The sequence below is a fragment of the Leptidea sinapis genome, chromosome 28 (assembly GCF_905404315.1).
Source record: "Leptidea sinapis chromosome 28, ilLepSina1.1, whole genome shotgun sequence".
Classification (NCBI taxonomy): domain Eukaryota; kingdom Metazoa; phylum Arthropoda; class Insecta; order Lepidoptera; family Pieridae; genus Leptidea; species Leptidea sinapis.
Genome location: NC_066292.1, coordinates 8444400 through 8467234, shown reverse-complemented (window position 1 = coordinate 8467234; position 22835 = coordinate 8444400). Strand labels below are relative to the sequence as shown.

The 22835-nt window shown below is 35.1% G+C and overlaps 1 protein-coding gene across 2 annotated transcripts in view; it reads right to left on the bottom strand.

The window, feature by feature from the left end:
- The window catches only part of LOC126972953 (uncharacterized), a 34332-nt gene extending 17044 nt beyond the window's left edge, over positions 1-17288 (bottom strand). For both annotated transcript variants that reach the window (XM_050820050.1, XM_050820049.1), the window contains exons 1-4: positions 17158-17288; positions 7006-8289; positions 4219-4380; positions 1335-1536 (exon numbers count right to left, since the gene is read on the bottom strand). In XM_050820050.1, the coding sequence (XP_050676007.1) occupies positions 1335-1536; positions 4219-4380; positions 7006-8289; positions 17158-17233 (1724 nt within the window). In that variant the 5' untranslated portion in view covers positions 17234-17288. The remainder of the gene's footprint in view (positions 1-1334; positions 1537-4218; positions 4381-7005; positions 8290-17157) is intronic.
- Positions 17289-22835: the final 5547 nt, after the last annotated feature.

The window sequence follows — 22835 nt, the reverse complement described above, 5'->3', positions numbered from 1 at the left end:
TATAACCAAAAATAAAGAAGTTATTCTTGAAGAAGATAATGAAGAAGAAGTAATACTTGGAAAGAGTTTCTTAAAAGCAATATGGTGATACCCATAAAACACCATACGACATATCACATAGTGAAGCGGTGCCGGGAACGTAAAAGATAAAGATGCCCGAGTGTATGAACGACAGTGTCAACGTCAGTGTGTCTATATATGTATGGATTATGAATATTGTGTATTCTGCCCTCTTTGAAGATACCAATAATAGTTATACCCCTGCCTAGTAATATTATGCCCGACGAAGCATTGGACGAAAACTATATAAGATATCGCTATGAAAATACCGATAAACACACGTATTCACGTAAAACACACGTTTGTTTCGCCGACACACTACATGCAATTTTTATTCACATGTATTTCCACCTTACTAACGCATCCATTACTAATATGGACAAGAAATATATAAGTATACGATATATGGAGCTGTTGGTGATAAGCATCGTGAAAGTTCAAGTCAATCGCTCTCTCAATGCTTATATTACTTGGATCTCTTTTACTTGGCTAATCTTTTGACCATAATCATTAGACTGAACTGTTTTCTGATTTGTTAATCCAATGTTTATAAACTAAATTGTATACATTTTATTTCCTAGCTTGTCACAGATATTTGTTTTTCTTGTCATAGTATATTCGAGACCGCAGTATAGAGAAGATATTTAAACTGGTAAACAATAATTAAGTCTTAAGCATGATTCCATAAAATCTTAAAAGAAAATTGGATAAAAGCAAATAAATTAAAATAGTATTAAATTATTAAAACTCGTTTGATCGATGTCCACAGTCGCTAACAGATAACTGCGAATTTAGCGAATCATGGGGATAACTTAACAAAGTTAAATAAAAAAATGTTAAAGTTATGCTGTATGTAAACCTGTTTTATTATAGTTTTAACAAAAATGTTATGATAAAATATTAACAGTGCAATCTCTGTTGACATTATAGCCGTTAATATAAATATAACAATATTATTAACACACGATAACGCATATAAATGTTTATAAGATGTGCCATCTGTTATCATTTTGTAACATTCTTTAAGCCACCTACTCACATATAAGCAATCGATAACTAAATAGAAAAAATTAAAAATAAATAAATTTAATCTATTGGAAAGAATTTAAGTAAAACTGAAAACCAGCAGATACTAGTAGTAGAAGTATTAGTAAGGTCTGATCTTGAGGTTACCGTACTTAAGTCAAATCAATTTACGAAGAAGTCACGGAAAATATAGGCATTGGTACACACATAAGACCCCTAGTGTTGCCCTGATAAAGAGAAAAACTTACGTATCGGATATTCCAGCATCGATTCCTTTAGCATTGATGTACATAGTTGCCATATCAGCCAGAATTCTGGTGAACTCCTCCTTGATGGTGATAAAGGGGCTCAGGGCGATGCCCCCAATGTTTATAGACAGGGTAGCGTTGGAACGCGGGAACTCTGCTGCTTCTGGTTCAGCTATGTCATCAACTACATCTGTTCTGGGGGCTGGAATAATATATTTCAACAAAAGATTAAATAAACGTCTCATTGAGGAAAAATATTTACTTTTAAGGAATAATAGAACGAAACGTAATCTGATAGTGATGAATTGCAAGAACTTGGCCATCGTTAAAGGAGTGGGCACTTATTTTGATGAATTGCAAGAACTTGGCCATCGTTAAAGGAGTGGGCACTTATTTTGATGAATTGCAAGAACTTGGCCATCGTTAAAGGAGTGGGCACTTATTTTGATGAATTGCAAGAACTTGGCCATCGTTAAAGGAGTGGGCACTTATTTTGATGAATTGCAAGAACTTGGCCATCGTTAAAGGAGTGGGCACTTATTTTGATGAATTGCAAGAACTTGGCCATCGTTAAAGGAGTGGGCACTTATTTTGATGAATTGCAAGAACTTGGCCATCGTTAAAGGAGTGGGCACTTATTTTGATGAATTGCAAGAACTTGGCCATCGTTAAAGGAGTGGGCACTTATTTTGATGAATTGCAAGAACTTGGCCATCGTTAAAGGAGTGGGCACTTATTTTGATGAATTGCAAGAACTTGGCCATCGTTAAAGGAGTGGGCACTTATTTTGATGAATTGCAAGAACTTGGCCATCGTTAAAGGAGTGGGCACTTATTTTGATGAATTGCAAGAACTTGGCCATCGTTAAAGGAGTGGGCACTTATTTTGATGAATTGCAAGAACTTGGCCATCGTTAAAGGAGTGGGCACTTATTTTGATGAATTGCAAGAACTTGGCCATCGTTAAAGGAGTGGGCACTTATTTTGATGAATTGCAAGAACTTGGCCATCGTTAAAGGAGTGGGCACTTATTTTGATGAATTGCAAGAACTTGGCCATCGTTAAAGGAGTGGGCACTTATTTTGATGAATTGCAAGAACTTGGCCATCGTTAAAGGAGTGGGCACTTATTTTGATGAAATGCAAGAGCTTGGCCATCGTTAAAGGAGTGGGCACTTATTTAAGGAACTGATGTTGTATTTGTCTGGAAAAACGAGTCAAACTTTGGATCTACTGATTTTTTTATATGTTTGCAAAATCCGATATTTTAGATCATAAATTTAAATATTTTTATTCAAAGTAGATGATCTCTGTCTCCCAGCATTATTATCATGAACACATTAAAGTAGAAAAACATGAATGATTAATTTTTCACAAATCTCAGATTCATCATCATACTAATATTCGTAGAAAATATGCAGTTTGACTACATGATGAATGAAAATGATGGCAATAAAAGATCGTCTAGAACTTTACACAACGTATACTAAAATTATAACAAGCAACAACCATACGTACGAACTTTGCGAATTGAATTTTAATAAGGCATTCAAAATGCTTAATTATTACTATTAGAGAAACAGCCTAGGGCGATGCGTTACCCAAAGTATGATATACTACAGCGGCAGATGTTAAAGATAATAGGAGTGCTTCTACAAACAAAGGAACTTGAGTCGTCTTGAGCTGACTTTTACCGAGCCAACGTTACAAAACTAAGCCTGACCACTCAGTCCCATGCAATACCGAAAAAAATTAAGTAAACATTTTTATCATATTAAAAGCGGAAAAATGCGACTCTTAATCACGATGATGAAATAACAAGAACAAACACTAAACTAATGCTAAGTGACACTTTTATACACGATTTGTGAAAGTTTTATAGCCTCATTAATCAGTATTGAAATATTAGGCTTAAAATATGGCCGAATCTTTAGCTTGAGTTAATTAAGAATATACAGGATGTCCCAAAGTTATGGGACATGAAGGCAAAGTACCTTAAATATCGTAGATAGGGTATTTTACTGAAAGAAGACTTCATGTTATTTTTAAAAGTTAGTAATTCTGCATTCAAAGGTTTTCTAAAATAACTTGCCTCGTCTGGGACTCGAACCGACTTAAAAGTAAAAAAAAACACCCCTACTTTTATGATGCCAATCGAAAGAATGGCCAAAAACTAATAACTATTCTCAAGTACATATTATTTTAAAAGAAAGGAGCAACGTAAAATGTTTGAGTCAAATTTCAAGAAAGTTATTCATTGCCGACGACGACGTTCGAAAATCAGAGATTATCATTACACAGATAGCATTGATTATTCGTAAATAAAGTACCCACTTCATGATTAAAATACTTTATAGCATAGTTTTAGTTTAAAAGCGATACGAGAATGTGGGTGAGTTACAAACAGAATTGTGCCATATCATATCGAGTATTCACCATAAAATGATAAGAAAATCAAGAGGCAGCGGACTCATTTAAATATTGGCGATTTGCGTAAGACAGGAGGGATCACATTTTGAGCATTTAATTAATTAATTTACAAAAAAATACCCACTTAATTGACTACTTTCTCATATCTACAAATCATAAAAGTAGGGGTGTTCTTTTTAAATTAAATTCGGTTCGATTCCCAGACGAGGCAAGTAATTTTTAGAAAATCTTTGAATGCAGAATTTGCTAACTATTAAAAATAACATAAAGTCTTCTTTTAGTAAAATACCCTATCTACGATATTTAAGGTACTTTCCCTTCATGTCCCATAACTTTGGGACACCTGTATATAGTTAAGCTTATTCACAGATTTCAATTCGTGAGCAAAAGCTTGTTATAGTGTTAATACTGATATAAAAGTTTTATAAAGATTAGAGAATAACAATTAATACTCACATATCATTTTCAGGCCAATACTAAAACCTCTTTGAAACGCCATGCCCTGGTTCGCCTCAAACCTCATGAACATTCTGTCCACATCTGTGTATCTCAGTTTCCGTTCAGTCTTCAGTCCATAAGAGAAAAGTATTCCATCCGAGCCTTTATCATCGGTGCGACCTTAAAAATACTTAAGATTATATTTTACTATAGTTCGAATCGTCTTCCGAGGGTGACACTGAAAATTTTTAGAACAGGACACTTGTTAACAATAAATTAAAAAAATAAACTTAAAGAACAATGGCGAAGTTTCATACTACAAAATATTTAAAATTGAATGGTAGCGTCTCAAGAACCGACGTGTACTAATTAATTTTCTATAATTTTCTGCATCTACTGACATAAGTCATTTTTAATTTAGAACCGGGATATTGGAAAAATAAATGATTATTTTGTTTGAGTTTTTAGGTTAGGTTTTTCTGTTTATTACTTTACCGTTCTAACTATAGTATACTTATCTATTATATTCTAACTAACATGTTCCAACAACAATAACACTGAATAACACGAATTCAAAAAATCTTTAAGGATAGGAACTAGTAACCATAGGCAAATAGTTAATTAATACCTAATTACTAAACTGTCTACGGTCAACAACTCTGAGTATTATATTATGATAAAATGGTAACTTGTTACTTGATGCAATGGCAATAACAGTTTATTTTCACCAAACCAGAGTTGGTTGTCCATAGCTTTATAAGTAATTTTATAAGAGGGAAGTCAAATGCGCAATCCATAGTCGTAGGTAGGTACTTCTAAAGTATACCTAACCTACGCCCGATTTTAAGGCGCGGGTCGACTTTTAAACTAACTACTTCCATTTTTATAATCTTAAAAAAACTGGTAAAATAAGTACCTAGTTTCCTAATGTCTTTTTATCAATCCAAGTTCTTATTTTGTAGAAGTAGGTAGCAGTAAATTAAACAAGCAAAATATTTTATTTTGTTTATTGTTATATAAACAGCGTACGTTAGACCAAATCGTGGGGCATATCATAGTCCGGTAATGGAGAGCTGAAGTAGTTCAAAATGAGGTTCAGAGTTTAAAACGAGAGAAAGATATTATTCAAGTCCAAAACCAAGCCAGGTAAAATAGAAACTACTTATTAATATATAGAAAGCACAAAACAACACAACAGCGGTAACTATAATTGATAGATATTATTAGTATTAGGTATAGATACTCATTGATCATTCGCTCATCGCTGTCAGTCATATTGACAGATAGCTTTCCTTGATATAACTTATAATGGATATGATTTCGTTGTGACAGCATTTAATGTGAAAATGAAATAAATATTTTATTTATTTCCCCGGTTCCTTTTGCAATAAAATTTTATCTAACAAGTCAATCTATCAGTGAAGTTTTTTTTGTAACTATCCTAACCTTAGACGGTTATTCCTATAGTCAGGTAAAATTTCGCCATTGTCCTTTATATAAAAAGCTCAAAAATATGAAACTCTTTGCCAACATTATTGAATTTGTATTTCATTAATTTGTCATTTTCTTTACAATTTGGGGCAAATTGAAAATTGACCATTTTCGTGCAATTACATTTTATTACTTTCGATGTCAGTTAAGTCAACAAGAAAGTTATTATAGACTGCGATTGGCGTAACTATAAAGCCCCATCTTGTGCCACTGTTAACAACTGACGGCCTTCTACGGCGACGACTGAAAATAACATTAGCGTTGTATGGGTATAACAGAGACTAATAAAAAGACCTATGGCCTATCAGCAGATTCGGACAAGCTTAGGCATCGGTATGAGTCAAGTGTATAAGATTCCATGAACATTGATCACAGTCTTGTTGATTGGAGCCGTGAAATTGTTGAAATATTAAACGGAGATGACTCAAATGCTGTGTTCGACATACTTACGGGTGATCAAAGCTGTATGATCCCGAAAACAAAAGACACTCTGCTCAGCGGGTGTTTCCTTTCGGGGGGCTGCCAACTTAAGTGAAGAGACGACGAAGTGTGGTAAAAGGGTAGTAGCCTCGTTCTTTGGAAGGATACGTCATGACGCGACAATTGTTTTAGAGAGTCGAAAAACAGTTACTTCAAAGTTTGCCACTTGTCTTGGGAAAACTAACGAAGAAACGATTTCGCGGTAGGATCCTTCTTCACCACGACAAGTTGTTGCACACTTCCAGGTGAGTGATCGACTATTTGGCGACGTCACACGTGGAGTTACTGAGCACCGACCTCGCACTACCATTTTTTCGTGATTTGGACAACTTTCTATGAGATAAAAAGTTTTCTTCTCAGGAGGCAGTACAAAATACTTTCACACAGTTTGTCGAAACTATATCACCACAGTTTTATCTCAAATTCATAAAGACCTTTCTATTAGATTGCAGAAATGTATACATAGTAATGGTTATTATTTTGATTAAATAAATATGTAAAATTAAAAAAAACTAATATAAATTTTTCAGTACTAATCGGCAATTTCATACTTTAAACCCTAATATAGTAATGGTAATAACTTTCTAGTTTAACTTGTTTTTGCATAGGAATTTTCAATTCTACTCTCGTTTACTGTTAGACGGTTACTATTTTTAGTACATGCAAGACAAGTCTAATATTGTAAACGAGTATGTGTACGAAGGTCAAACTGAAAGAGTTGGAGATTTAGAGAGTCAAAAGTGCCTGCATATCTAGCAACTAGCGTAACTTTATCTGTTTGTTATAAATATTGAGTAATGATCTACTTATTAAAACACAATTATGTAAACTTACCCGGTAATACAAGAAGATAATCTCCTATGAAACCATTAACAGAAAAGTCTGTAACATTCATTTCTATACCCACACCGTCTCCTGTTATAATGTAGTCAGTAATTTCTCCGGTAGGATAATTGTTAGGATAGTTGGGTGATGTTACAATTGTCGTTTCATTTACATTTAAACTTATCTGTATAGTGTTAGTGGGCGTTACATCGGCATTTCGTTGTTCAAAATATTTCGCAAAAAAATCATCTAAATCTGTGTCATTCATTTCGTCAATATCAGGCATTGCTAACGAGCCTTTAGGTTCAACTGATTTTACTTCCGTTGTTGCTTCTGTTGTAGGTGTTGATATTTTGGTATCATTTTCATTTACATAGTCTGTAGTAGCCGATTCAGACATAACATCGTTGGAGTTTGCAAACAAGGCATCATTTAAATATAAAACCGTTACTAGTTCTCCGTTTTCTTTATGCTCTTCTTTAAGTAGTTCCTTATTTTCTGTATCTTTGTTTGGAAAAAGTTCCTTCATGTCTTCGTAATCATCTTCAATCATATTGTAATCATTTTGTTCGTTTGACTTATAATAATCAAATTCATCAGACGTATAGTCGTTAGTTTCTTCAAGGGTTTTGTCTACCTGATCCCCCAATTTACTTCTTACTGAATCTAGTTCTTCAAGATCAGCCATGAATTCTTCGAATTGCTTGGGGTCCATTTTGTCTGTTATTGGTTCATTGAGGTCATCAAATTTATTGGTCGTTTCACTTAAAATTTTTGTTGTCTCACCGTAGATGTTAGAAGGAAGAGAAGAATTAGATTCTAGTATAGCTATGTCTTTAAAATCATTATTCACATCTTCATTTAATATTGACCTCGTCTCCTCTAATATTTCATTTTCTGAAGGAAATTGACTCGATATATAGTCTTTCATAAAATCTTCTAATGACTTTTCATCATCAGGAGGTGCTAAGTCATCGTCACCTTTTAGAAGTTGAAAGTCTTCATTTTCATTATCTTTCTTATTGAAACCCTCACTGATTTCTTCTTCTGACCTGTTATCTTCAAATTGATAGTTTTTAATATCATCGTAATGTAAAGTATCACTGATATCTTTTTTTACTGTTTCTTTGAATTTTTCTTCACTTTCTGTTTCTTTATTTCCTCTATCTTTTGGATCAAAGTCTCTTACAGTGCCCTTACTGTCAATATAAACTGGTATATTTTTAAGTTCTGGAAGACTAAAGTCTTGATAAAAGTCATCCTGATGTTTATCATCGCCTTCAAAAGCCGCAACTAAAAAACAATTGTAAGTATCAAAATTAAATATAAAATACACATTTTTAAACTTTTCTTGTGTAATAGGATATAAATGGACATAGCTTTTTTCATGAGTGATTTTGTATTTTACTTGAAACACCAATCTTAAAGGAGCTTCAAATATATTTATGAAATCTTTGACATGCTCTGAGTAAACACTAAGTTTTAAACAAAAATAAGTAAACAAATTGTACACGATGTGTTTATGTAATAGGATCGAGAAAATTGGTTTCGAAATAATATGGTCTCTTATCCGATTTAATGCGATTTTTACTAATGTACTGTGTAGAATTTTTTGTTGCTTTTACTAGTTACTCCGTATAATACACAATATCTTCAGGGACATACAATTTTAGAATAAAGCCGCTTACTATGTTCTTATGTGATCTCTAATCAATTCAATTTTTTTCGACTATAAATGTTCCTGCAATATGATTGATTTTACTATTTTCGTACAACATTATATACATATAAACTCTTTATATACTTGAATTATATTTGTAGGTCTTAACACGTATTTTATTAGTTATTTTACAGTATTATTTATGTAAATCAGTTTTTTTAAGTGGCTACGCGAGGCAAGTAATTTCTTATTATTTTCTTTGATTGACGCGAGTGTTATACATTTAAATAATAGTACATTATTGCAAAGGCCGGGAAATAGGCAATTGCAGGTCGAGCATGAGTTTGAAGGCCGAGCTACAGCTCTACACAGGCGAGTACTTCATTAAATACGAGACAGGCAATTGCCATTTCCCGCCGAAGCGTATATAGTGCTTTTCTTAAAAGAATGCAGGGAAATAAGGAATACTTGCTGGTATTCACATCATTAGATACCACCGCATCGACCCAAGCCTGCTGCTGTTGGCGAGAGGCTAGTTTGCAGGAGCGGTCAAACCAAGGTTGTAACTTGCCACATGCTTAATACAATCCCTCTGCACTTGATCGGATCATGCACCGATATACGAGTATGTATAATATATAGTACGTTCATATTTACACTATCAGATTAAAATATTCCCGTATCAGTCATCCGTGCTATACGGTTGTTTGTTATCAATGTGATACATTGATAGAATGACGCTTTGCTTATCTATAATATTGCGCGACTTTCCAACTGCGCAAAAATATAACCTATATTCAGAAATTATATTCAGAAAAAGCAAAACCTCTTTACTCTAACCTCTTTACGGACTCATATGATGAAACCTAAACTGTGTTATATATGTTAACTCTAACACATATGAACTTAGTATTTTCTTTGATTAACGCGAGGGTTCCACATTTAAATAAAGCACTTAAAGGATTAAAACGCGTATAAATTAAACTGTGTATTTCCATAAAATTTTGCGTAATTGTTACATTTTTATTTTAGTTAACCCGAAGTTTCAAGAACTTTCCAGATCTCGTTTTCAGGAGGACTTCAGATGAAATGAGTCAAGATAGTCTTTGTCACAGATGTCGGTATGAAGTTTACCGCCAAAATGGTAGACATGGTATACTTTTTTTATTAAAATAAGGGACGAGACAAGCAGGACGTCCAGCTGATAGTAATTGAACCGCCCTGCCATTTACAATGTAGTGCCGCTCAGGATTCCTGAAAACCCAAAAATTATGATCGGCACTACAAATACGCTCGTTTCCTGTTAAGTGTCGTTTTTCCAGTAATTTCACTAGCTAAGGTGCCCGTCAAACCGAAACACAATAATGCCACATTACTGCAATAAGGCAGAAATAGACGCCGTTGTGATACCCATAACCTAGCCGACATCCTGTGCAAAGGAGCCTCCCACTGGATCCTGTTGCAAGGCAGTACTTTGATAAAGGTGTCTAGAGCGACCCTGATGAACTATATGCCCATCATAATATACAGGTAGTTTCGGGGGCGAGAAATCGATCTAGCTAGGCTTCAATTTAAAAAAAATTTAGTTTTATCCGTGTTTTAATGAGAAACAGCTACAATAACATTAGAATACAAAGGTAAATTTCGCCACTATATACGAGTACAAGACTGTAATAGCTCAGATGGGGCATTGGGTGATCCGGAAAGCAGAATACCCCGGTTCGAATCCAGATGTCCTATTACTTTTTTTGTACAAGTTTTGTACATTCTTAAAAATCCGAGTGAGGCTCGGTCGTTCGGATATTTGTTATAATTCATTACTTCTCCGTAAAGCACGAATTCAATATAAAAGTCAACTATAATAATAGGCTGCTTTTATTTTTAATTCATTAAATCTCAATTCTTTATAGTTACCGCGCCGATGCCGATGACTGGGTCACATGATATGTACCTACTAGTATACAGAAGCGTGACGTTGTAAACAAAAATCCGCATTGCACCGACTATTATATTGCTAACGGAGCCTTCAATCCATGTTACACGCGAATTCATCAATCCAGCATATAACAGCATAAGATACATATTAGCTTTAAGGGTAAATGTATACAATTTTATAATAAAGTCTTAGCCACTGTTCAGCCATTAACTATCAATAAATTTAAATATTTTATTAAAAAATGGCTATGTCGTAAATCCTACTACTCCACAGCTGAACATCTAAGTGATCCGACAGCCTGGGACTAGATTGTGATTATTTTATAGCAATTACTATTGCAGTACAATATTGTATATTTTATTCAAATGAGCACAAAATAATAATGCTGGGAGAGTTTCTTGCGCGGCATCTTCTCTCTCAGAGCGCCATTAATTATATCGGAACCGGTAGAAGTATTTAGTATATTAAAAATGATATCAAAAAGAATTCTAATCTAAAGGAAACAATTTTGAGAAAATAAATGCCTTTTATGCCTTTATAGCTAATCAGATTCTGGATAGTTTGAATTATTGTGAAGTTAAATTTGCTATCTGTTCGACTTACGTGATCACTCCAAATTAAGGCGACACTAAATGCCGGCGACCTTGAGCGATATGAGTTCACGGCTCCTATGTAACAAAGTCAATATTTTCAAAATTTCTTAGGTCGAAAATGTAACATTTTAACAGGCGCAAACTGCTTAATTGCTTACAATCCTCATTATTGATTACTAATCTGAATAAATGTACCTACATAAAAAAGTATAATCTGTAAGGACAAATTTATGATAGTAGTATACTAAACAAATGCATGATGCCGAGAAAAAACTTGTTTAACTGCAAAGAAAACTGATAGTTCATAATAGCTTTGGAGTGCTAACTTTAACCAACAATAAGCATTAGCAACCTACAAGTAAGACTTAAGGGTGTGTGTAATAGGATAAAGTAGTGTTCATAGCTCCAAATCCTATATTCTCACCACAAAACTTGTCTAAAAACACCTTGTTTGCATGTTTTCTGTTTACCCTTCGCCTTAATTGACATAATGTTGCGTGAGTTTAAAATCTACAGAACCACGATTTTAGTTTTAGATTTTAATAGTCACTACTACACCTACTTTTCCCTTTGGTTTCATTGCTTTCTTTAATCAATTGTCATCTAAGCCCGGCCTGAGACTTGAGGCTCGATGGGTACGAGCGGTACAAATTCAATAATATGTTAAGAAGCCTTTTTCAAGGTTTAAAATATTTAATGATATCAGTCGTTTTTATTAGTTCTCTTGATCTCAACATTCTGATTGCTGGAGAAATACAGCTAACACTTAGAGATGGGTTACGATTATCGAATTAATCTATTTGCAAAAAAATAATACCCGCTTCCTTTTAGGGAATTAGCTTCGTACTGATATGACAAGTCGTAATTAATAATTGCATCTAACAAATACACAAATTAACTAACTATAACACCTGGCACCACAATCAGCACCCGTTCACGAGTTGACGCATGGACCAGCCATCGTATATCGCACTTTAAAATGTTAATTTATGGAAAGCTTGGTACCTACTATAAAAATATGTAATTATAATGTAAGTTACGACTGCAGACTCAAGATCAATGGCGCAGCATGCCTTGGCGGGGCCCCGTATAAAAATTTGCTTGGGGGGCCCTTATAAGGGGTAAAGATTTCTCACAAAAGAAAAAAAAGTTTGCATAAAATTAAAAGAAATATTTATTCATCATAATTATCTATCAGTCACTTTTTCCAAAATTTTACAAATAATTCAAATTAAATATATATTCTCTCCTTGCCTTTTTTTCGGCAAGCAGCAAACGTTTTTGTTAATTTTGCTTACACACATCGGGGGCCCCCGTTGCCCGGGGGCCTCGTATAATTGATACGGCAGATAACGGCGGTAGCTACGCCCCTGCTTAAGATAAATCACTTTAAAATAAATAATTGTCAGGTTTTATTCGGAGCATAAATAGTATATGGTTTAATATGAAGTAATGTCTGGTTGTAAAGATAAATATAACACAACAAGCCGCTTTGTTAGAGCACGCTATCAATATTCATTACAATATTATCAGTGATAAGATTATAACAAATTATGTGGAATCTTTGTTTGTGGCCAAATAATAATTGTATTCAAAGAAATTAACGTTATTTCGAACGTTAGAGACATGAACATCCCTGATGTAGCATGTATAACAGGAGCGTTCATTGATTTAATAGTAAGGTAGGCACTGTGGATCTAACTAGTCGAAGTTGAGATTTTTTGTATGGAATAGGAGGACAAACGAGCGTACGGGTCACCTGTTGTTAAGTGATCACCACCGCCCACAATCTCATGCAACACCAGAGGAATCACAGGAGCGTTGTCGGCCTTTAAGGAAGGTGTACGCGCTTTTTTTGAAGGTACCCGTATATGTCGTATCGTCCCGGAAACACCGCACAAGGAAGTTCCAAACCTTTGTAGTACGTGAAAGAAAGCTCCTTGAAAACCGCACTGTGGAGGACCGCCACACATCCAGATGGTGGGGATGATATCCTAACTTGTGGCGTGTCGTACGAAGGTGGAATTCGGCGGTAAGAAACAGCTCTTCGGAACACTCCCCGTGATAAATGCGGTAGAAGACACACAATGAAGCGACTATGAAATATGAAATGATTGCTTACCGTAAATATTTAGTTTCTAGCGTAAGGAAAATTTTTATTGGTGGGTGTTTAATAGAAGTTTGGTTATAAAATATCGGAACCAAATTAAACTTAATAAATTTTTACACTAGTGCAATATTTATTTAGGTTCGTAAAGAGGTAGGCACTGGAACGGCCCATATGATATGCACGCCCCTGATGTATAATATATATATTTAGCTTATTCTATTCCCTAAAATATGGTCGAGGGAGGCGATGGCCGGCCCTTGCGTCATACTCGTGAACGGTCGCTACTTGTGGTAGCAGGATGACCCTGTTACCAGAAACTCTGCTTCAAATTCTTAAAATTAAAGTTATTATATTTTTTATACTCGCTAATAAAATGCTCGCAAAATAACTTTGTTTATATCCGGTGTGTGTGAATGATGGAGCAACTGTAGGTACTCAATAACTTTTGTTTTGTTTTAATTTATATTTGGTTTTTTGACTTACTCGTGTAAGGCATTGACTATTTGTCGTTTGAGTATTTTTGTTGCATCACTTAACATTTTTTTTATATGAGAGGGGGCAAACGGGCAAGAGGCTCACGGGATGGGCTGAGGCAACCGCCCATGGACATCCGCAACAACAGGTGTGTCAAGAAATGCGTTGCCGGCCTTTAAGGTGGGAGTATGCTTTTATTATGTTATTGAAATTATCTGTAAAACGATGAAGGTGTAAATGTTGAATTAAAAGAGTGGCAATGAGTTTCTTGCCAGTTCTTCTCGTTAATGCTCAATCTTTTAGAAAGCAGCGTTAAATTTACTTAAAAAGTAAACATTAGACATTCATAATTGCCATTTCTGTGACCTAAGTGATTTAGATTTGATATGAATATGTGAAAAATACATTTGCAAATACACCATATTTAAATGTGTAAGAGACACACTCCGTCAGATCCGAATCCGATCCGCACCCGTGAAAATACGGTCACGTGCAGTCGTAGAACTATTTCTAACGGTTGAAGGAAAGGAAGGTGTGCGTAAACTACCATAGAAATAGTTCTACGACTAATTCGGACCGTGTTTTCACGGATAAAGTTCGGATTAAGATCGGACGTAGTGCGAAAGCGCTCTAACGCTCGAGTTAATCAGAGAAATTAATTAATATAATTATAATTTTAAATATCTGGATATGATATCTTTAATACGGACGCCAGAGTACTTATTCATAAAGAACGTTCACTAACAAAAAATACTTTTTTTATTGCAAAATAATCATCTAGATTTCTATCCGTAACAATGCGTCATTTTTGATCCAAGTGTATTTTTGACGACCCACACCACAACAATGTTCCAGTTTATTTATTAAATATATGTTTACCAGCACCTACAGTATTCGACTGGGCGAATTTCAAAAGGAAGGAACGTTTGAATTCGAAATTCGTAGTTCGTAGGAATTCGTAGCCATAAACCATTTAGGATTAAGTATTTCGCATCGAATGTGGTAGTTTCATGTCGATACGATCAGTGGTTTAGGCGTGACTGGGCCTCAAATATATAGACCATCCGTTCCCACCCGATATTTTATATATTATGCTTAATATGCTTAATTTAGGGCTAGATAATTTGTGTGGAAGTGTGTCCATCATTATTATTATTATTTTATACACTGTAGAAGACTATGACAATAATACAGATGACAGTGAATAAGGGTATTTCATCTAACAAAACTACCATGACAGGAAAAGTAAAAAATTACTTACTGGGCGAATCATTTTTAGAAGTTGTGCAAAGGGATTTATTTTGAGGGCTTTTTTTATGGAATAGGAGGTCATACGAGCGTACGGGTCACCTGTTGTTAAGTAATCACCGCCGCCCACAATCTCTTGCAACACCAGAGGAATCACAGGAGCGTTGCCGGCCTTTAAGGAAGGTGTACGCGCTTTTTTTGAGGTACCCATGTCGTATCGTCCCGGAAACACCGCACAAGGAAGCTCATTCCACAGCTTTGTAGTACTTGGAAGAAAACCGCACTGTGGAGGACCGCCACACATCCAGATGGTGGGGATGATATCCTAACTTGTGGCGTGTCGTGCGAAGGTGGAATTCGGCGGCAGGAATCAGGTTAAACAGCTATTATACTATCTCAAAGGTCGATTAGGAAAATTGCAGGGCGAAACTGAATCCATAAAGTTATCGTGCGAGAAAGGACCATATTATATGGCAGAGGAGGATAACCGAGCAAGGTTAAGCGTCCCCTGATGGTAGGTGATCATAGCAACACAATATGCTGTCTTATAATACTGTTTTGAATCAAACAACAGCTTGCCGAGAACTGACTTTCTTCACAGATTCGTAGGATCACTGCGTAGTATGTGTGGGGTAAGACTGATTGATAGAATTCCGAATGCGGTAATAACAGCTCGCTCTGGCCTGAAAAAAAATGTTGTGACAAGGATTAAGAAAGGGATGCTGAAATGGTTTGGACACGTGGAGCGAATGAGTGTAGAAATAATGACGCATCAAATATATAAAGCGAGTGTGTATGAGCAAGTCGGTCGCGGGAGACCTCGTAGAAGATTCGTCGACCAAATTGGGTACGTTTTGAGAAAAGGAAAGGTCCGAAGCATCCGCAACCGGTGAACATGTATGAAAAAAGTAACGAATGTAGAGGAAGCGTGTTAGGTTTGTAAGGATAGAAGCAAATGGCATTCTATTGTCTCTGTGTACACCGACGGGAACAAGGCGTGAGTATGTGTGTGTGTGTGTGTGTGTAGCTACCTATTGTAATATTGTTAACAAAATATCACAACAAATACTAAAAAAAATCGAAAAACCGTTGACTTACAAAGAGAAGATTAAACGTATAAACCAGACTGGTTTTCTTTTGTTTATTCAAAATATATATAATAAATTGAATAATTGCTCGGTTTAAGTTTAAGAAAAATACTAATTCTATTAAATTCTTTAAAAAAAGATTGTTGTTATCGCTGAAAATTCAGAGATTTGTAATTCCAGTTTATTTTTAGGAAGCAACTTCCAAATTTTTTATTGGATATTTCAAATTATATATAAATATTGTATTCGGTTCAAATTTTTCTTTAAATCCTTCTTTTTGTACTGTATTTTTTGAGTTTTAGTATTTTCATTGCGTAATATTGTAATCGACTTTCGAAGAATCCAATTTTTGTAGATATTGAGGTATGACCGCGCCTTAATGCACTCCCGATGCGTTTTCCGGTGAGACCTTGTAAGTAACGTGATTATACAATGACCCGATATCAAAGTTAAATTTCACATTTTATTGTCATACTACATAAATTATCTTTCATTTAAATGAATAAAGTGATTATGATTTGATATAATAGCTGAAAAAGTTGTGTGAATTTTAAAAGTAAATTATAACCTCATTACAATAATAGTAATATTGACACACTCTTACACAAATTATCTTAACAACTAGGATAGCCCGTACTATGGGTACAAGACAACGATATATTTAATACAATATACGTACTTAAACATACCTACATAAATACACATAAACATCCATGACTCGGAAACAAATATTCATATTCATTCTCCAAACGCTCAGTCTCTAAAATATAAATGATTGTACCTACCTAATTATTTAATAATATATGTATAGAACACCTTACAGCAATGCACATAGAATACTAATCCAAAAATAATTAATGTTCATCGTATTTATGTGTCATTACATAATATATTTGTAAATAGTTCTAATGAGCTCAACTCGCGTGCATGTTAATTCATGCATTATTACCTATAACTAATTCAAAACAATCTTGAAATCAACCGGCAAATGTAGATATAAAAAAAATGTATTGTATCGAATCATGAGATGACAGTTATAATGTAAAACTTACTGTAATTTATTGTAAATCCAATAAAACACCACCACACTAATAATCTAAACATTATTGATGCAGAGCGCGCGCGCATAAACGTCGTATTTAGACCGAGATTCAAGAAACACTACTCGAAATTCGAATTGCCAGATGTCAAATATATTTTAACTTAATCTGAAACTCAATATTGTGGATAGTCTCTAATTTAATAGACTAACGATTAAATTATATTTAAAATAATGGTTATAAATAGAATTATTTATTTCTTGTGTTGTTTCCATCTCTCTTGCTCAGGATCATTTCGCAATAATTCGCTGTCATGTGCTTTGTGTACGGAGGTTTTATTAACATTTAGAAATTACTTCCCACTTTGAAAACTTTTCTGTTTTAGCTCCTGCCCATTTATCGATTTTATTTCTTGAAGCATAAGCTGTGAAATCCTATACACGCATTTTATGCACGCCTTAAAATAATATATGCTATCATTACCAATGACGTTATATGTACATAGGTCTATCATAGAACGTCATTTATTGACTCACCCATTCAATGCTATATTTTCGTCGAGCTTTTCTATGAACGAGGGGTGGGTCGGATACTTCCGAATCAATTATTTTTTTTTTTTATGACAGTAAGGAACGAGGCGAGCAGGACATTCAGCTAAACAAACAAGAAATAAAAATAAATTAATTTAACAAAAAACAAACGACTTCAAAAAAAAACAATAAGTACTTAAATATAATATGCACTAAAAATTAAAAAAAATCTTTCGTATTCTTATACAATCTAATTAATCTAATTCTAGTTACAATTATTGTTTTTTTTTGGAGTCGGTTTCAGCCAAGGTAGGTTTGTAACTATATTATAAATATTTGTAGGTAAGCTGATGTGCTTGTGTCGCACGCGCAACGTGACAAGGCGAGAGGCTATTCCAAAAATAACAATAATTGTAACTAGAATTAGAATAATTATTTAGATTAATTACATTGTATAAAAATACGCATTTTTTTTTTGTTTATATTGAACATTATCCTGTGAGCTACCAATACCCTGATATAATTGGTCAGGTCAGGTAGGTATTGGATTTATATAAGCTCTTTGTTCCGGGATATCTGAAAGAGTTCGCCTTTTATTAAGGGTTGATGGCCGTGGATGCCGGCTCACTTTTCACACGAAACAATCCATCTTAATTTGCAGGTTGACGAACACAGAGTGATTCGATGGGAGTATTACGTTACGCTGTACTTTGGTTCATTCTGTTTTACGTTAGTCATATTTCCACCGTTATGAGCAGATGAAGCTGGTGGGTCATCTGCTCATACGATCACTTATGACCATTTAAAAATAAAACGAGAACACAAGAGACTTTGTTTTGTATATGGCACGTTTCTACGGTGTTTGAATATATTACGTCATGGGACGTGATTCTCGCATATGAATTTGGAAACCCAAAAAGATCGACGTGGGAGGGAGCAAGGGATGACCGCCAACTGCCACCGCGTCATCATCATCATCATCAGCCGGAAGAAGGCCTCCCCCAAAGGTCTCCACGACGATCGCTCCTGCACTGCCCTCATCCAACGTATTCCGGCCATCTTGACCAGATCGCCGGTTCATCTTGTAGGGGGCCTACCAACACTACGTCTTCCGGTACGTGGTCGTTATTCGAGTACTTTACTGCCACAGCGGTGCCACTCAACCCTGCCACTTCATTTTCGCATTCACTTGGGCTATGTCGGTGACTGGTTCTCCTACCGATCTCGACACTGGGAAACGCCAAGCATAGCCCTCTCCATTGCCATCTCTGGAATTACATCCAAATATATTAGATTATTATTACCATGAAATACCCCCAGGTCATCCAATGATACCCTTCAGTAATAACGAGAAAGCATTATTTTAAGGAATGTCGCTATCTTAGACGGGTAGGTTATCTAACGTAACCTCTTATCACAAAATATTGTTTATCCGATGTGTGCTGTTTGAAATTAACAAAATAACTTTATAACTTGGCTTTAAACATCATTTACATTAAATCATTATTACTTAAGCTCAAATTGAATATAAAGGAAATCAGGGATTTAAACACATACTAACCGACATCATCAAAGGCGGAGGTTGAGAATTCCCTTTTATATTCGACTAAGTTTATATGTTTTTTTATTGTCAGGGTAGGCTCCCTTGTACAGGATGCGAGCTAGATTATGGGTACCACAATGGCGCCTATTTCTGCCGTGATGCAGTAATATGTAAACATTTTTGTGTTTCGGTCTGAAGGACGCGGTAGCTAGTGAAATCATTGGGCAAATGAGACTTAACATAATATTATGTCTCAAGGTGACGAGCGCAATTGTAGTGCCGCACAGAATTTTTGGGGTTTTTCAAGAATCCTGAGCGGCACTGTATTGTTATCGGCAGGGCATATCAATTACCATCAGTTCAAAGTCCTGCTCGTCTCTAATGTAGACAAAAATTTGATCTGATGATGAAATGAGTATTTGAGAAAACACCGCAAAATTTATAGATATAGGTACTCAAAAAGTAACCCTTGTGAAGTTAAAGCTGATTAGACGTCGATGGTTTCATAGGATTTGTTCCTGTTTCGCCCCGAGTTTTCGTTCCATATTCTTGTTTCATCCCACGTTGATTTTTATTCCTGTTTCGGGAGACTTCATGAAATGTTATTTTTGTATAGCCAGAAAAAAATGTGAATTTCAACTATATTCTAAATATCGCTTACCCGAGACCAAACGATGGCATGAAAGGAGATCATAAACCTATTACAAGATATAATGTTCCTGCAGATTGCGGCACAGCTGTCTCAGGTTTTCTCAAAAGTATAATAATAAAACTTGGCACAGACATATCATATAAACGGACCAATTACATACATAAAAAAATACCGATCGAATTGATAACCTCCCCCTTTTAGAAGTCGGTTAAAAAGTTAGGATTTTAAGCATAAATAAAATTGTATTATCATCATCATAAAATAAAGAATATTTATTAATGAATCGATTATTATACACAAATCGAATCACAGACAGTTCAATTCTATCAACAATTTAAAATTATCATCCTAATATAGACCGCTATACAAGAAAAAAAAAATTAAGTTTCATAATAATAAGATTCGTATTAGAGGTGTCTTAAATTAAAAAAAAATTAAATCTTTAGTACCTAATTTTAACTTTTCACTTTTTGAAGTCGGTTTTTTAAACGTAGTTTGTATTCTTCTTTTTAGTGTAAAACTATAAGATTTCGTTGCTTTTCTTTTGAAATATATAGTATTTTTTTTAACTAGCTATCTACGTATGGTTCCGCGAGCCATAGATCCCCAATATCTTGTTCTTGTGAGACACTGAAATAAAAGGTAGCCCAAACCCACTTATCGGCAAACGGGTTAGTTATAATATTATATAAACAATCTAAATGAAAACTCCTAAAAAAGCAGTACACAAACTATAGTAACATCATCCACGTAAACAAAAGTAAGTACATATTCATAAAAATGTTCATAAAATGAAAACTACTGGGTCAACCGTCAAACTATGTCAAATTTTATGGGACCAATGGCAATCATTCCGCATCAAACTAAAGAAGAATAAAGAATATCGGATCATAAATCTCACCGTGTATCGGTGCATATACATAAAAAATTACCAATCGAATAATTGAGAACCTCCTCCATTTCGAAATTGGCTAAAAATTTGAACAGTCTTCATGAATTCTTTTGAGCTTTGAGCGTGTAAAAACGAATAATTATAGTGCCCTCTAGCGAAATGTTGTAAAAATATTAGTTCTACATCGAAACATGTCAGCAAGCAATTTTCTCAGAAATCTGTTCATAGAGTAATCAGTAAGTGTAGACCAAAGGCGTGTAACGTGTAGTCGTCATGAATATTGATAGTAAACGCTAGATGGCGCTGACTGATGGCAAATTAATAATAGTCTGTGGTCCGCTAGAGTTCAAAATCTAGCCCGCTTGTTTGTAAATAATTTTATATTAAAATGTAATATTAAACACATACGTGATGTTTTTATCGTATTATTAATAGTAATATTCATTATCAAGAGTTGAAAGGTAACCTTGAATACATATTTTTGTCAAAAACCTTGCAAATTTCAATTCGCGAACACGTTCAAGGATTTGTCCTCGAGGCAAGGCCGTAGCCTTCATTCAAGGTTCGAGCCTTGAGGAAACCTTGGATGAGGACAGACGACCTTACACTCAAGGGAATCACCTCGAAGCTGAAGGTTGTGACAAGGTCTCATTTGCGAAGGTTACGCTTCCGTCGCGAATATTTGCGATAATTATAGTAACGCGTGTGACGCAATCGTGATACAGATGACGCTTAGTGATTAGAATGTACTACGTAATATCTACTTGTATTATTACATATTCTATAGTAATATTCCTGTTAGGTAGTTATACCTATTTATCTGCTCGCGTTTATTGATTGTTATTTGCATTGCTGATTGTTATTTCTTTGGCTAAACGGATCTGAACATCTATTGACGAAATAGACTAGATTTAATCGTTAGTAGGTGTATTATCTTTAACTCCGAGCTACTTTTATTGATAACTTTTTCTTGCACGACCAAGAATTATTTAGATAACTCTAAATTGTATAAGACGTAGGTATTAAGCCCGCCGGTGTTATTAATGTAATTTTGTAACTTACAATAATTAATATTGATCAAATAAGGTTTGATAAAGATGAACTTCTCCACATTACATGGATCGCTATACGGATCTACCGTCCAGCGAGTGGCAGAGCTAGTTACTCCGAACAGTGCCGAACACGTGACTGATGGTTACTGGTGGTAGATTTATTTATACGGCCTCCTTACGATTTACCTACTAACATTACTCACCAACACTTTGATCTCCCTAATCCTCCTAAATACTGTCCTGATGAGACCTTACCAAACTTGATGAGAACTTATTGTAAGTGCAGCTTCAGGTATTAGTTTTAAAAATGAACAATTGCTACAAATCTCAACAGGTTGTAAAGAGGTTTTTTTTTTTCGAGAAGAGTAAAATACATTCACGTATTGAAGACCCCGCAACGGGGCCCATATGTCGGGCTCGGGTGTAAACCATCCGGCCACCCCCTACCGACTAAAAACCTCTGTGCTGATAGCCCTGAAGGCTTTTACAGCGAAGCCGCTTGGGGGCTTTGGAGGCCAAAAATGTAGTTCACAGGCGCGGGGCATCTCGGAAGGAGAATCGAGCCTCGGATCGCCTGCTCACTAGGCTGGATGGAGAGAAGATCACTAACGATCTAATATATCTGTTAGTCCAGTGGACTCTATGTTTGAAGAGACTTCGCACTCGCCGGCGAGTGCGGTGATATATGTATGTAAATATGTGTGTGTTTGTAAGTGTGTGATTGTAAAGAAGTATTACTGGTACAGCTTCCTACCTACTTACCACTCACAGCCATTTCTACGGCATGTAAAATTAACTTATTTGTGAATGAAATAATTATACCACTACCAATTTATGGCTTGAAATCGGATAAATAGAGACACCTGTTATGCTAATTGAGTGTATTACCTACTAGAAGTAAGTACCTACTGCATCCTATAATTCCATGCTTGTTGCCTTCCAAATGAGCTTCCTTGTGCAGTGTTCCCGGGACGATACGACATGGGTACCTTCAAAAAAAGCGCGTACACCTTCCTTAAAG